This window comes from Schistocerca cancellata, chromosome 3, assembly GCF_023864275.1.
Source record: "Schistocerca cancellata isolate TAMUIC-IGC-003103 chromosome 3, iqSchCanc2.1, whole genome shotgun sequence".
In the NCBI taxonomy this organism is placed as follows: Eukaryota; Metazoa; Arthropoda; class Insecta; order Orthoptera; family Acrididae; genus Schistocerca; species Schistocerca cancellata.
The window spans coordinates 751,635,345-751,648,726 of record NC_064628.1 but is presented as its reverse complement, the minus strand read 5'-3'; the positions used below and the strand labels follow the sequence as shown (position 1 = coordinate 751,648,726).

The 13,382-nt window shown below is 37.3% G+C and overlaps 1 protein-coding gene across 2 annotated transcripts in view; it reads right to left on the bottom strand.

Moving 5' to 3' along the window:
- The window catches only part of LOC126175777 (uncharacterized), a 108,585-nt gene that overhangs the window by 60,868 nt on the left and 34,335 nt on the right, over nt 1-13,382 (bottom strand). For both annotated transcript variants that reach the window (XM_049922751.1, XM_049922750.1), the window contains exons 4-5: nt 3,858-4,032; nt 1,093-1,349 (exon numbers count right to left, since the gene is read on the bottom strand). In XM_049922751.1, coding sequence (XP_049778708.1) covers nt 1,093-1,349; nt 3,858-4,032 — 432 coding nt within the window. The remainder of the gene's footprint in view (nt 1-1,092; nt 1,350-3,857; nt 4,033-13,382) is intronic.

Genomic DNA, 13,382 nt, shown 5'->3' with positions numbered 1-13,382 from the left:
CTCAATCTTTCATCATGATACTATCAATTTTGTCAACTTTAATGTTGGGTGAAACCTGTAATATCCATCTGAAAAATCAGGTTACCTTCCATTCAGAAGGCTGTTGCATGCAGCAACTGTTATATTGACTTGTAAATAATAGATTTCAGCTATCTGTCGTCCTTTTTAAATTTTATTGGCAGACCTAGATTTCAGCTAGAAACTAGCCATTCTCAATGCACTATCGTTTTTGATCAATGCATGTAATGCTTGTTGGTTGGGCTTCATTCCTAGTTCATTGAATAGTATTGAGTAGGCAATGAACTGTGGATGAAGCCCAATGAACAGGCACTACATGCATTGATCAAAAACGACAGTGCATCGAGAATGGCTAGTTTCTAGCTGAATTCTAGATCTGCCAATAAAATTTAAAAAGGACAACTGATAGCTGAAATCTATTATTTGCATCTGAAAAGCCTAAAATTTTCAGGACTCACACTAGTACATGTAAGTTTATTTATCAAAAATAATCATTCTAAAGTCTCTGTGAAGTTTTCCAAATGTTTTTCTTTTAAGTAATAACAATTTATTCATTTGTATGTGACATCAATCACGTACAACAGCTGCCAAGAAACAACTCAACATTGCAACTGTTTGGGGGGAGGGGGACAGACCATTAAGAATTATGTCCATACACAGTTCTGTTGCTTAACCCAGCTTTCTAATGTTTAATAGGTATACACTAGATGTATTAACCCACCACTGTATATTCAATATTTGCTTTAAACTAGCATTCTGTGAACTGTTTACGAAGAGACTCATTCTGAGACAGAATAGTTTTGGGCCTGATGGTACCGTGGAACCTGTGAAAATATGCTATCAGAGAGGGATTTCTTTGATGCTGAAATTCTCTGAATACAGTAAAATGGAGTGGATGTCAATTTTAAAGCAATGAAAATATATCCTAAAAGCATTGCTGCACGGTAAGTTCTTGAGAAAACTTGTTACATAACAGCATGGCACACTTCATCCTTCTATACTTACACTTTTGGATGCTAACTGACTGACATTTATCAAATGACCAGTATGTGTGTGAAAGAGATATTTCCTTACCTTATTAGCACTGGAGAAACCTTCAAGATTTTCAAGATTAGCCCTTAAAAAGTCTGCTAATTTTGAATCAACTTGCTCATAGGTTTTTTGCTGCTTGTGGTGAGCCTTTTTATTTGCAGCATCTGCTCCCATTTCCACTGGGTGATGCAGTGGTAATGGTACACCGAATTCTGCTCCTGCTGCTGAACTTGGATATGCAGCACTTCTCAGTAAATTTGCAGCAGCCTCTTGAACTGAAGGATTTAACTGGCTTGTACCTGAAGGGAGACAGAAAATAAATCTTAAGAATAAACCTGCTAAGTGTAATTTCAATTCAATTAATATAAAATAAAAGTCATCTGAACCTTAGCTTTAGACACTTTGTAAACAGCACATGTTTAAATAATGAATATAATCTACAGTCATGTATTTTCCCTATGTTCAAAAACGACTGTAACTTACAAAAATGCGAGTACTGTCCAATAAAAATCTTTACTACAATGCAAAACATGTTGTGAGAAAACAGGTGGTTACAGGTCAGTCTGCAGTTTCTCAGTGGTTAGGAGCAAATTCCAGAAGACAAACTTCCTGCCAAGGCAGGCTGATTGCTTGGATCAGCACCACACAGTGTCATATGGCATCTATTGGAGGTGCAGATTTTGGGATTCCACAGGATGGTTGCAGCAGGAGGCTAAAGTATACTCAAATGTCTGATTGACACTATTTATTTGCAATCAGACTAACTAATACACTGAAGGCTAAGTCTACACTTTAGAAAAAGCGATGTATACAACTGGCATTGTCTGAGTCTGTGGGGTGAGAGCTAACAGAAATAACAATCACTGGCACCATTGCAAAGTTTTAACTTTGAGAAATGCACTCCAAGTGAGAAATACAGACTTGCCAGAGGTTACCCAAAGCTGGTCATGAGCGACAAGGAGTAGGTGTCCCAAAATCTGACTAAGAATTTTCTCTAAAACAAAAAACTTGTGTTTTTAAATGATTGCGGCAGCTCATTATTTCTCTCATGATTGGGGCCATTGTTGTAGCATTCTAACCTGTGTAAACCCAGTCTGAAGACAGTTTGATGCAGCTCTCTACACTACCCCATCCTCTGCAAATCTTTTCATCTCCAAATAACTACTGCATCCATTTGAGCCTGCTCACTATACCCAACTCATGGTCTCCTCCTGCAATTTTAATCCCCCACATGACCTTCCAACAATAAATTGACAATTCCTTGATGTCTCAGTTCTTTTAGTCACATTATGCCACAAATTTCTTTTTTGCCCAATTCTTTCCAGTGATTTCTCATTAGTTACACAATCTAGCCATGTAATCTTCAACATTCTTCTGTAGCACCACATTTCAGAAAAAGCTTCAATTCTCTTTTTGTCTGAACTGCTCATTTCCCATGTTTGACTTCCATACAAGGCTGCACTCCAGGAAGGAGTGAGAAGGCAGCAACAAGCCTCTGAAGTGATATGCATGGTATTACCTAAAGTCAATGTTTTACTTATGAAAATAAATGACAATTCAAAAATCAATAGAAACAGTTCAATTTTTATAACTTTTTTAATGCAGTCTATTCTCAGATTTATCAATCACTAGCTTCATTCCTTACTGAACATCTTCAGATTCAATGTAATTGCAGAGCAACTAGTCAATTTCAAATGTTGTGTACAACATGCTGACTTATGAGGAACATGTACAACACCTGAAACCAACAGGTTTCTCTGGAACTACGATGGAGCTAAAGACACTCAGTAAAGAATGAAACCAATAACGATTTGTGAGGTTTCCTTTGCTTTTGGAGTAGCTTATCAACATGGCTGTCAAAACAAGGTGGCTCTTTCCCATCCTCACAACTTTGCTCTGCACATACCTGTCTACGGCTTGTGCATAATACTACTGAACTTGATCCATTTCTACTCATGATCTGCAATCCCAAAGTTGAATGTTCAATGGTGACTACCTCCTCAAGTTTGAAGATTTAATTCCCAAATACTGTACTGCAGCCACATAACATATGCCTTACATCCAAGAGGCTATTTACGTTAAGACAATATTAAAAACTGACAAACTACTATACATACTAGGATGAATTTTCACTATGCAGTAGAGACTGTGCTATTCAAACTTCCTGGCAGATTAAAGCTGTGTGCTGGAATACTTGAAAATGGGACCTTTGCCTTTTGCGGACAAGCACTCTACAAATTGAGTTGCCACTCTCGCAGCTTTACTTCCAACAATACCTCATCTCCTGCTGGGTAAAAATCCATTTTGGAAACACTCCCACAGGCTGTGACTAAGTCATGTCTACGCAGTATCCTTCTTCCAGGAGTGCTCATCCCATGGCATGCAGGATAACTTCTGTGAAGTTTGGAACATAGGAGAGAGGTACTGAGGAAAGTAAAGCTGTGGGAGAGGTTCATGAATTGTGCTTGGATAGTTAGTCATACAGCACTTGCCCATGAAATGCAAAGGTTCCAGTTCTGAGTCACAGTCCTCAATATTTTTAATCTGTCAGGAAGTATTCTACATATCTTTGAAGTAAAGTGAACAATAGGGGGTATGCCAATCAGTTACATCAAAAGTTAAGAACACTATTGTCAGCAACTCACAGAAAACGGATAATGAAGATACATTATTTATGATTAGTATAGGATGAGAAGAGATGTGTTACAGCTGCAGTATATGCCACAGATATTGGTGTAGCCAACTAAATTGTTCCATTTGTCACACATTGTAGACAATAGCACACATATCAGCCCGCTAATACAAACCTCCTGCTGAATCAGGGATGTATGTAGGTGCACTAAGGTGCATGCCCTTCTGTGTTAGTTCAAGTTGGTTCTTGTAATAACGACAAGCAGCATTTGGGCAATTCTGGACCACATCCACGATAAATTCTTTCTCCATTCCAAAACATTCTCTTCCAATTGTATAGGACTCCATTACCTGCAACCAGAGTGCACCTTATCAACAACAAATTTTAGTTTTCAATAACTGTGATTGTATACACCTATGCAACGAAACCAGAAAACCCTACTGCCTCAAATTTGTGATATAACAACAGCAATAATAGTAATAGTAGTAGTAGTAGTAGTAATAATAATAATAATAATAATAATAATAATAATAATAATAATATACCAAGGAGACTCATTAAGTCCTTTCTGGTTCTGTCTTGCTCTGAACCCACTATCCAACATGCTAAATAATACAAATTATGGATATAATATTACTGGAACATACCCACACAAAATCACACATTTACTATACATGGATGATCTAAAACTACTGGCAGCAACCAATCAACAACTCAACCAATTACTAAAGATAACAGAAGTATTCAGCAATGATATAAATATGGCTTTTGGAACAGACAAATGTAAGAAAAATAGCATAGTCAAGGGAAAACACACTAAACAAGAAGATTACATATTGGATAACCACAGTGACTCCATAGAAGCGATGGAAAACAGATGCCTATAAATATCTAGGATACAGACAAAAATAGGAATAGATAATACCAATATTAAATAAGAACTAAAAGAAAGATATAGACAAAGACTAACAAAAATACTGAAAACAGAATTGACAGCAAGAAACAAGACAAAAGCTATAAATACTTATGCTATACCAATATTGACCTACTCATTTGGAGTAGTGAAATGGAGTAACACAGACCTAGAAGCACTCCATACACTTACATGATCACAATGCCACAAATATAGAATACATCACATACATTCAGCAACAGAAAGATTCACATTAAGCAGAAAGGAAGGAGGAAGGGGATTCATCGACATAAAAAACCTACATTATGGGCAGGTAGACAATTTAAGAAAATTCTTTCTAGAACGAGCAGAAACTAGCAAAATACACAAAGCAATCACACATATAAATACATTGGCTACACCACTGAAATTTCATAACCACTTCTACAACCCTCTAGAACACATAACATCAACAGATATGAAGAAAGTAAATTGGAAAAAGAAAACACTACATGGCAAGCACCCGTGTCATCTAACACAGCCACACATCGATCAAGACGCATCCAACACATGGCTAAGAAAAGGCAATATATACAGTGAGACGGAAGGATTCATGATTGCAATACAGGATCAAACAATAAACACCAGATATTACAGCAAGCATATTATTAAAGAACCCAATACCACAACAGATAAATGCAGACTTTGCAAACAACAAATAGAAACAGTAGATCACATCACAAGCGGATGTACAATACTAGCAAATACAGAATACCCCAGAAGACATGACAATGTAGCAAAAATAATACATCAACAGCTTGCCTTACAACATAAACTTATAAAACAATACGTTCCCACATACAAGTATGCACCACAAAATGTACTGGAGAATGATGAATACAAATTATACTGGAACAGAACCATTATAACAGATAAAACACCACCACATAACAAACCTGACATCATACTCACCAATAAAAAGAAGAAATTAACACAACTAATCGAAATATCCATACCCAATACAACAAATATACAAAAGAAAACAGGAGAAAAAATTGAAAAATACATCCAACTAGCTGAGGAAGTCAAGGACATGTGGCATCAGGATAAAGTTGACATTATACCAATTGTACTATCAACTACAGGAGTCATACCACACAATATCCACCAGTACGTCAATGAAATACAGATACATCCAAACTTATATATACAACTACAGAAATCCGTAATTATTGATACACGTTCAATCACCCGAAAGTTCCTAAATGCAATATAACATATACCGTACAGTTAAAAGGAAGTCACGCTTCATCAAGGTCCGTGTCACTTTTCATTTTTGACCAGACATAACGTCTGAGAAAAGAAAGAAAGAAACAACAAAAATAATCATTACAATAATAATAATGTAACAAGGAAAAAGCAGATAACTGATACTCAACATAATATAATACGCGAGCAGAAAAAGGTCTCTACAGTCTTAGAAGTTTTATTCCAACGCAACTAAAATAATAAGCCTTTTCTCCCTTATGTGCATCAAAGAATGAGATGCATGAACACGTTTGTTAAAGGCAAACTACAAGATAAGAAACTGCTTCACTATTATCTTGGAGTTAGGCTCAATCTGCTTTGGGAGATTTAATCAGAAAAATGTGAAGGGGGAACAACTTTCAGCCAACGGGGGAAGTGTAATGTGGATTAGTAAAATCAATGTATGGTCAGCAGCTCTGATACAATGTGCAGATGAAGTGTATGTTCCTGTATGAATCCAAAACTACAATCAATTTCAAGACGTATGTCATTTGATTTTAATCTAGTGAGGAATTACCTCCGCCCTCCCAAGCCTGGGGTCTCACCTTACAAGTAATGAGGGAGGAGGAGGAGGAGGAGTACCACCCACGTCAAAAAAAAGACTGGTCCCGTAAGGGCCTTTTGCCAAGGATACAGGTGAAGACGGTCAGAATTTTTGGACACTGAAGAGAACACAGCAGTCTAAATTTGGAAAAAGCAGAACAACTATCTCTGTATCACATTACCTATAGTGCATGCACTCCACAGGCGCAGCTATAAAAGGTGTTTGCTCTCCATGTTAGGGGTTGTTGTTGTGGTCTTCACTCCTGAGACTGGTTTGATGCAGCTCTCCAAACTACTCTATCCTGTGCAAGCTTCTTCATCTCCCAGTACCTACTGCAGCCTACATCCATCTGAATCTGCTTAGTGTATTCATCTCTTTGTCTCCCTCTACAATTTTTACCCTCCACGCTGCCCTCCAATACTAAATTGGTGATGCCTCGATGTCTCAGAACATGTCCCACCAACCGATCCCTTCTTCTAGTCAAGTTGCGCCACAAGCTCCTCTTCTCCCCAATTCTATTCAATACCTCCTCATTAGTTATGTAATCTACCCATCTAATCTTCAGCATTCTTCTGTAGCTCCACATTTTGAAAGCTTCTATTCTCTTCTTGTCTAAACTATTTATCGTCCACGTTTCACTTCCATACATGGCTACACTCCATACAAATACTTTCAGAAACAACTTCCTGAAATTTAAATCTATACTCGATGTTAACAAATTTTTCTTCTTCAGAAACTCTTTCCTTGCCATTACCAGTCTACATTTCATATCCTCTCTACTTCGACCATCATTAATTATTTTGCTTCCCAAATAGCAAAACTCCTTTACTACTTTAAGTGTCTCATTTCATAATCTAATTCCCTCAGCATCACCCAAGTTAATTCGACTATTCCAATCCATTATCCTTGTTTTGCTTTTGTTGATGTTCATCTTATACCCTCCTTTCAAGACACTGTCCATTCCGGTTAGCTGCTCTTCCAAGTTCTTTGCTATCTCTGACTGAATTACAATGTCATCGGTGAACCTCAAAGTTGTTACTTCTTCTCCGTGGATTTTAATACCTACTCTGAACTTTTGTTTCCTTTATTGCTTGCTCAATACACAGATTGAATAACATCGGGGATAGGCTACAACCCTGTTTCACTCCCTTCCCAACCACTGCTTCCCTTTCATGTCCCTCACTCTTATAACTGCCATCTGGTTTCTGTACAAATTGTTAATAGCTTTTCGCTCCCTGTATTTTACCCCTGTCACCTTTAGAATCTGAAAGAGAGTATTCCATTCAACATTGTCAAAAGCTTTCTCTAAGTCTACAAATGCCAGACATGTAGGTTTGCCTTTCCTTAACCTAGCTTCTAAGATAAGTCGTAGGGTCAGTATTGCCTCACGTGTTCCAACATTTCTGCGGAATCCAAACTGATCTTCGCCGAGGTCGGCTTCTACCCATTTTTCCATTTGTCTGTAAAGAATTCACATTAGTATTTTGCAGCTGTGACTTATTAAACTGATAGTTCGGTAATTTTCACATCTGTCAACAACTGCTTTCTTTGGGATTGGAATTATTATATTCTTCTTGAAGTCTGAGGGTATTTCGCCTGTCTCATACATCTTGCTCACCAGATGGTAGAGTTTTGTCTGGACTGGCTCTCTCAAGGCCGTAAGTAGTTCTAATGGAATGTTGTCTACTCCGGGGCCGGGGGCCTTGTTTCGACTCAGGTCTTTCAGTGCTCTGTCAAACCCTTCACGCAGTATTATATCTCCCATTTCATCTTCATGTACATCCTGTTCCATTTCCATAATATTGTCCTCAAGTACATTGCCCTTGTATAGACCCTCTATATACTCCTTCCACCTTTCTGCTTTCCCTTCTTTGCTTAGAACTGGGTTTCCATCTGAGCTCTTGATATTCATACAAGTGGCTCTCTTTTCTCCAAAGGTCTCTTTAATTTTCCTGTAGGCAGTATCTATCTTACCCCTAGTGAGATAAGCCTCTACATCCTTACATTTGTCCTCTAGCCATCCCTGCTTAGCCATTTTACACTTTCTGTCGATCTCATTTTTGAGACGTTTGTATTTCTTTTTGCCTGCTTCATTTACTGTGTTTTTATATTTTCTCGTTTCATCAATTAAATTCAATATTTCTTCTGTTACCCAAGGATTTCTACTAGCCCTTGTCTTTTTACCTACTTGATCCTCTGCTGCCTTCACTATTTCATTCAGTGACTAGTGTAGTGAAACCGGGAGTGGGATGTAAAAATGTTGTAGACGTTAACTCTCAGACGAAATTAATGCAAGAAAATGACTTTATCGTCTGTATAATGGATTCAAACAATGTGGCAAAAAATGAAGCTGAGGTTTGCGTGAAAACGCTGCAGAATTTTTTACAGGCTAATAAATGCAGAAACACAGTAGTTGCCACACTTCCTCATAGGCATGATCTGATTTATAGTTCGTGTGTAAGCAAAGAAATTCGGAAAACAAACATTAAAATAAGGAAACAGTGTTCCCAATACGCTAAGTGCGATGTACTGGATATAAGCAAGCTGCATCGAAATCTGCACACGAAGCATGGAATGCATTTGAACTATGAAGGGAAAAGGTTTGTTTGTGATCGTGTTAGTGTTATAATTATAGAATGACTTGTAAGGGATAGAACAATCTATCAGCTTGCTGAACATCCTTCCAATAACAGCGAGGAAAACAAAATAAACAAGAAAGAAGAACAAAAATACAACACTGCTCACGTTCCTAATTTAAACTATAGGTATGTGATGCTGTAAATATGATTCCCAATTACCAAATCGTGAATACGCCCGAACTAAAAATTTATCACCATAATATGCAATCCCTGCGTAATAAGATCGATGAAATTAACGTACTATTAACACATATCTCAGAATTAACCCAGAATTAATCCAGAATACGAAAATAAACAAATCTGTCTTGGCTGCTTACTACTGCAGGAAAAACAGCAAGCAGGGTGGGGTAGCAATTTACACGAAGGATAATGTAGATTTTATTACACTACCTGACTTAACTAGGGCAAATGTCGAAAAGGATTATGAAATTGCAGCTATAAAAATTACTCAGTTCAACCTGGTTATTGCTACAGTTTACCGATCACCATCCGGGAATTTTGAACTTTTATTAAACATAATGGAGTCCATGCTAAATAAAGTAAATAAAATGGATTGTGAATTAATAATCTGTGGTGACTTCAATATTGACTTCCTTACGAATAGTGGAAATAGGAAGACCATTTTGAACCTTGCAACGACCTACAATTTAAAGGCTGAAGTAAAAGCAGCTACCCAAGTATCAGAAACTTGCCAAACAGCTCTTGATCAGTTTCTAGTCAAGAAGAGTTTACACAACACTTCACTAAAAATTTTCAATGCAGGTTTTAGTGATCATCTTGCTCAAATATTAAGCATAAAAGTACAAGGCAGTATTATTAACAACATGTCTCTCAGAACAGCATATCAAAGTTACAATCAGCATAATGTAAACTACTTCAACAACTTATTACAGAAAGAAAAAATGACTAGGAGTGTACAAAATGAACGTTATAAATGAAAAATTCAACACTTTCATTGATACATTAACCCATTTCTTTGAGCTTGCATTCCCACTGAAAACATTAACCATACGGGGGAACTCTAGAACAAACAGCTGGATCACAAAGGGAGTAAGGGTTTCATGCCCGAAGAAAAGACTACTTCATGAAATATGTAACTCAAAAAATTCCTCACCTGTAGTACACGCATACTATAAAAAATACTCCAAAATATTAAGAAAAGCAATAAAAGCAGCAAAAATAATACATAATGATGAAATCATTTATAATTGAGCTAATAAATCAAAGGCTATGTTGAGTGTTATAAAAAAAGAATGTGGAGAATACAGACAACCTTGCAAAAATATAACACTATCACATAAAAATAAAAAAGTAACAAACCCTTAGAAGTAGCCAACACATTTAACAACTTTTTCACAGGTGTTGCTGATAATATGTTACAATCAAACTTTAAGAGCACCCAGGCAAATGAATATAAAATAAGTGCATGTAGAGGATCAATGTACATCAGTTCTGTTTCACAAGATGAAGTAGCTAAAGCAATAAAAAGACTAAAAAATTCCAAATCGGCAGGTATTGGTGGTATACCAGCAACAATGTTAAAGAAGAGCGCATCAAACCTAATTGAAGTACTCACACACTTATGCGACTGCTCACTTCAGGCAGGCACTTTCCCCGATGTGTTGAAAACATCAAAAAGGGGGATAAAGACAATGTAAATAACTACAGACCCATCACAATTTCCTCCTGCATCTCTAAAGTACTGGAAAAAGTTATGTTTGAGAAACTTATGAAATTTATAAATAAAAACAGCATCCTATGTAATGAACAACATGGATTCAGAAATAAGAGGTCAATGACAACTGCTGTCTATGAGTGCATCAATTCCATCCTAAACCTGATGGACAAAAAACAGGAAACAATAGGAATCTTTATTGACTTGTCAAAAGCTTTTGACATGGTGGACCATAAAATTCTGCTATCAAAGCTAGAAAGATATGGTATTCGAGGTCTGTCCGACAAGTGGATCAGTTCCTTCCTGACTAATCGTATGGAGGCAGTGTGCATCAAGCACACAAATATTGAACTAAAAACTGTATCTAATCACTTATCTAATTATAAACAAAATAAATGTGATGTACCCCAAGGATCAGTATTGGGACCCCCCTTCTGTTTCTCCTGTACATAAATGATCTAAGCTTAAATTTTGATGCACACAAAACAATCATATTTGCAGATGACACTACGATTCTACTAAAAGGAGACGACGATGAACAGTTACAGCAGACAGTAAACACGGTCACGAAACAACTTAGCAGCTGGGCACAGAGTAGTCAGCTTGTAATAAACAGTAAGAAAACCATTGCTCTAAAATTCCACAATGTTCCTAACAAGGGCATGTTTATCCCATCAGTCTCTATCAATGATGAACCAGTTGGTAACAATACTGAAACCAAGTTCTTAGGACTCGGGCTGCAGAGTAACATCAGATGGAATAAGCATATTGAATATCTCAATGCAGAACTGAGCAAAACATGTTACCTTCTTTGTTCATTAAAATCAGGCTGTAGTGAGAAAACAGTATTGAATGCATATCATGCGTACTTTCATTCTCGTCTTAGATATGGGGTCACCTTCTGGGGAAACTCTAAAACAGCTAATAGCACTTTTAAACTACAAAAAAGGGCCATTAGAATCTTGTTTGGGTGCAAGCCTAGAGACTCTTGTAAACCCCTGTTTAAGAAATCTAGTATTCCTCCATTACCATGTGTATACATTATGGAAACCCTTTTGTTCTTTAAATTAAATGTAATAGGCAAGGACCGGAGACTGCAAAAAAACTGATATAGATGAGCACTTTACCAGACAAAACAGAAACTTACATATGACTCAAATCAGCACAGCACTGTGCCAAAAAGATACTTTTCACATGGGAGTTAAGCTTTATAACAAACTTCCTGAAAACATAAAAGCTATCACAGAGGTCAATACATTTGGAAAATCTCTGAAGACATATTTACAGCAGCACTGCTTTTACTCCACTGAAGAATATTTAAATTTATGAAATGTGTTATATAAATACTTACGTGTAAAGTGCATTATTGTAACCTTAAATATGTATGCCTTGAAATGACTTTCAGCCTGTACATTTATAACTTGACTTGCCCAATGTCTTATGCATAAGCTGCTATGTAGACAACAGGACCAATAAAAAATACAATACAATCTGATACCTTTTAGTATCTCCAGCATTCTTCCATGTATACAGCCTTCTTTCATGGTTCTTGAACCAAGTGTTAGCTATGATTAAGTTATGCTCAGCGCAAAATTCTACCAGGCGGTTTCCTCTTTCATTTCTTAGCCCCAATCCATATTCACCTACTATGTTTCCTTCTGTCCCTTTTCCTACTCTCGAATTCTAGTCACCCAAGACTATTAAATTTTCATCTCCTTTCACTACCTGAATAATTCCTTTTATCCCATCATACATTTCATCAATTTCTTCATCATCTGCAGAGATAGTTGGCATATAAACTTGTACTACTGTAGTAGGCATGGGCATCGTGTCTATCTTGGCAATAATAATGCGTTCACTATGCTGTTTGTAGTAGCTTACCCGTACTCCTATTTTTTTTATTCATTATTAAACCTACTCCTGTGTTACCCCTATTTAATTTTGTATTTATAACCCTGTATTCACCTGACCAAATGTCTTGTTCCTCCTGCCACTGAACTTCACTAATTCCCACTATATCTAACTTTAACCTATCCATTTCCCTTTTTAAATTTTCTAACCTACCTGCCCGATTAAGGGATCTGACATTCCATGCTCCGATCCGTAAAACACCAGGTTTCTTTCTCCTGATAACGACGTCCTCCTGAGTAGTCCCCACCTGGAGATCCGAATGGGTTATTATTTTACCTCCGGAATATTTTACCCAAGAGGGCGCCATCATCATTTAATCATACAGTAAAGCTGCATGCCCTCGGGAAAAATTACGGCTGTAGTTTCCCCTTGCTTTCAGCCATTCGCAGTACCAGAACAGCAAGGTCATTTGGTTAGTGTTACAAGGCCAGATAAGTCAATCATCCAGACTGTTGCCCCTGCAACTACTGAAAAGGCTGCTGCCCCTCTTCAGGAACCACATGTTTGTCTGGCCTCTCAACAGATACCCCTCTGTTGTGGTTGCACCTACGGTACGGCTATCTGAATCATTGAGGCACGCAAGCCTCCCCACCAACGGCAAGGTCCATGGTTCATGGGTAGGATGTTAGGAGCAGGGTAGCCTAAATATATGCTGGCAATAGCTTTACTATGCCTTTGGGAGTAGTGAGCTCACTGTAATAATAGCCTACATATGGAATACTTCAATCGGA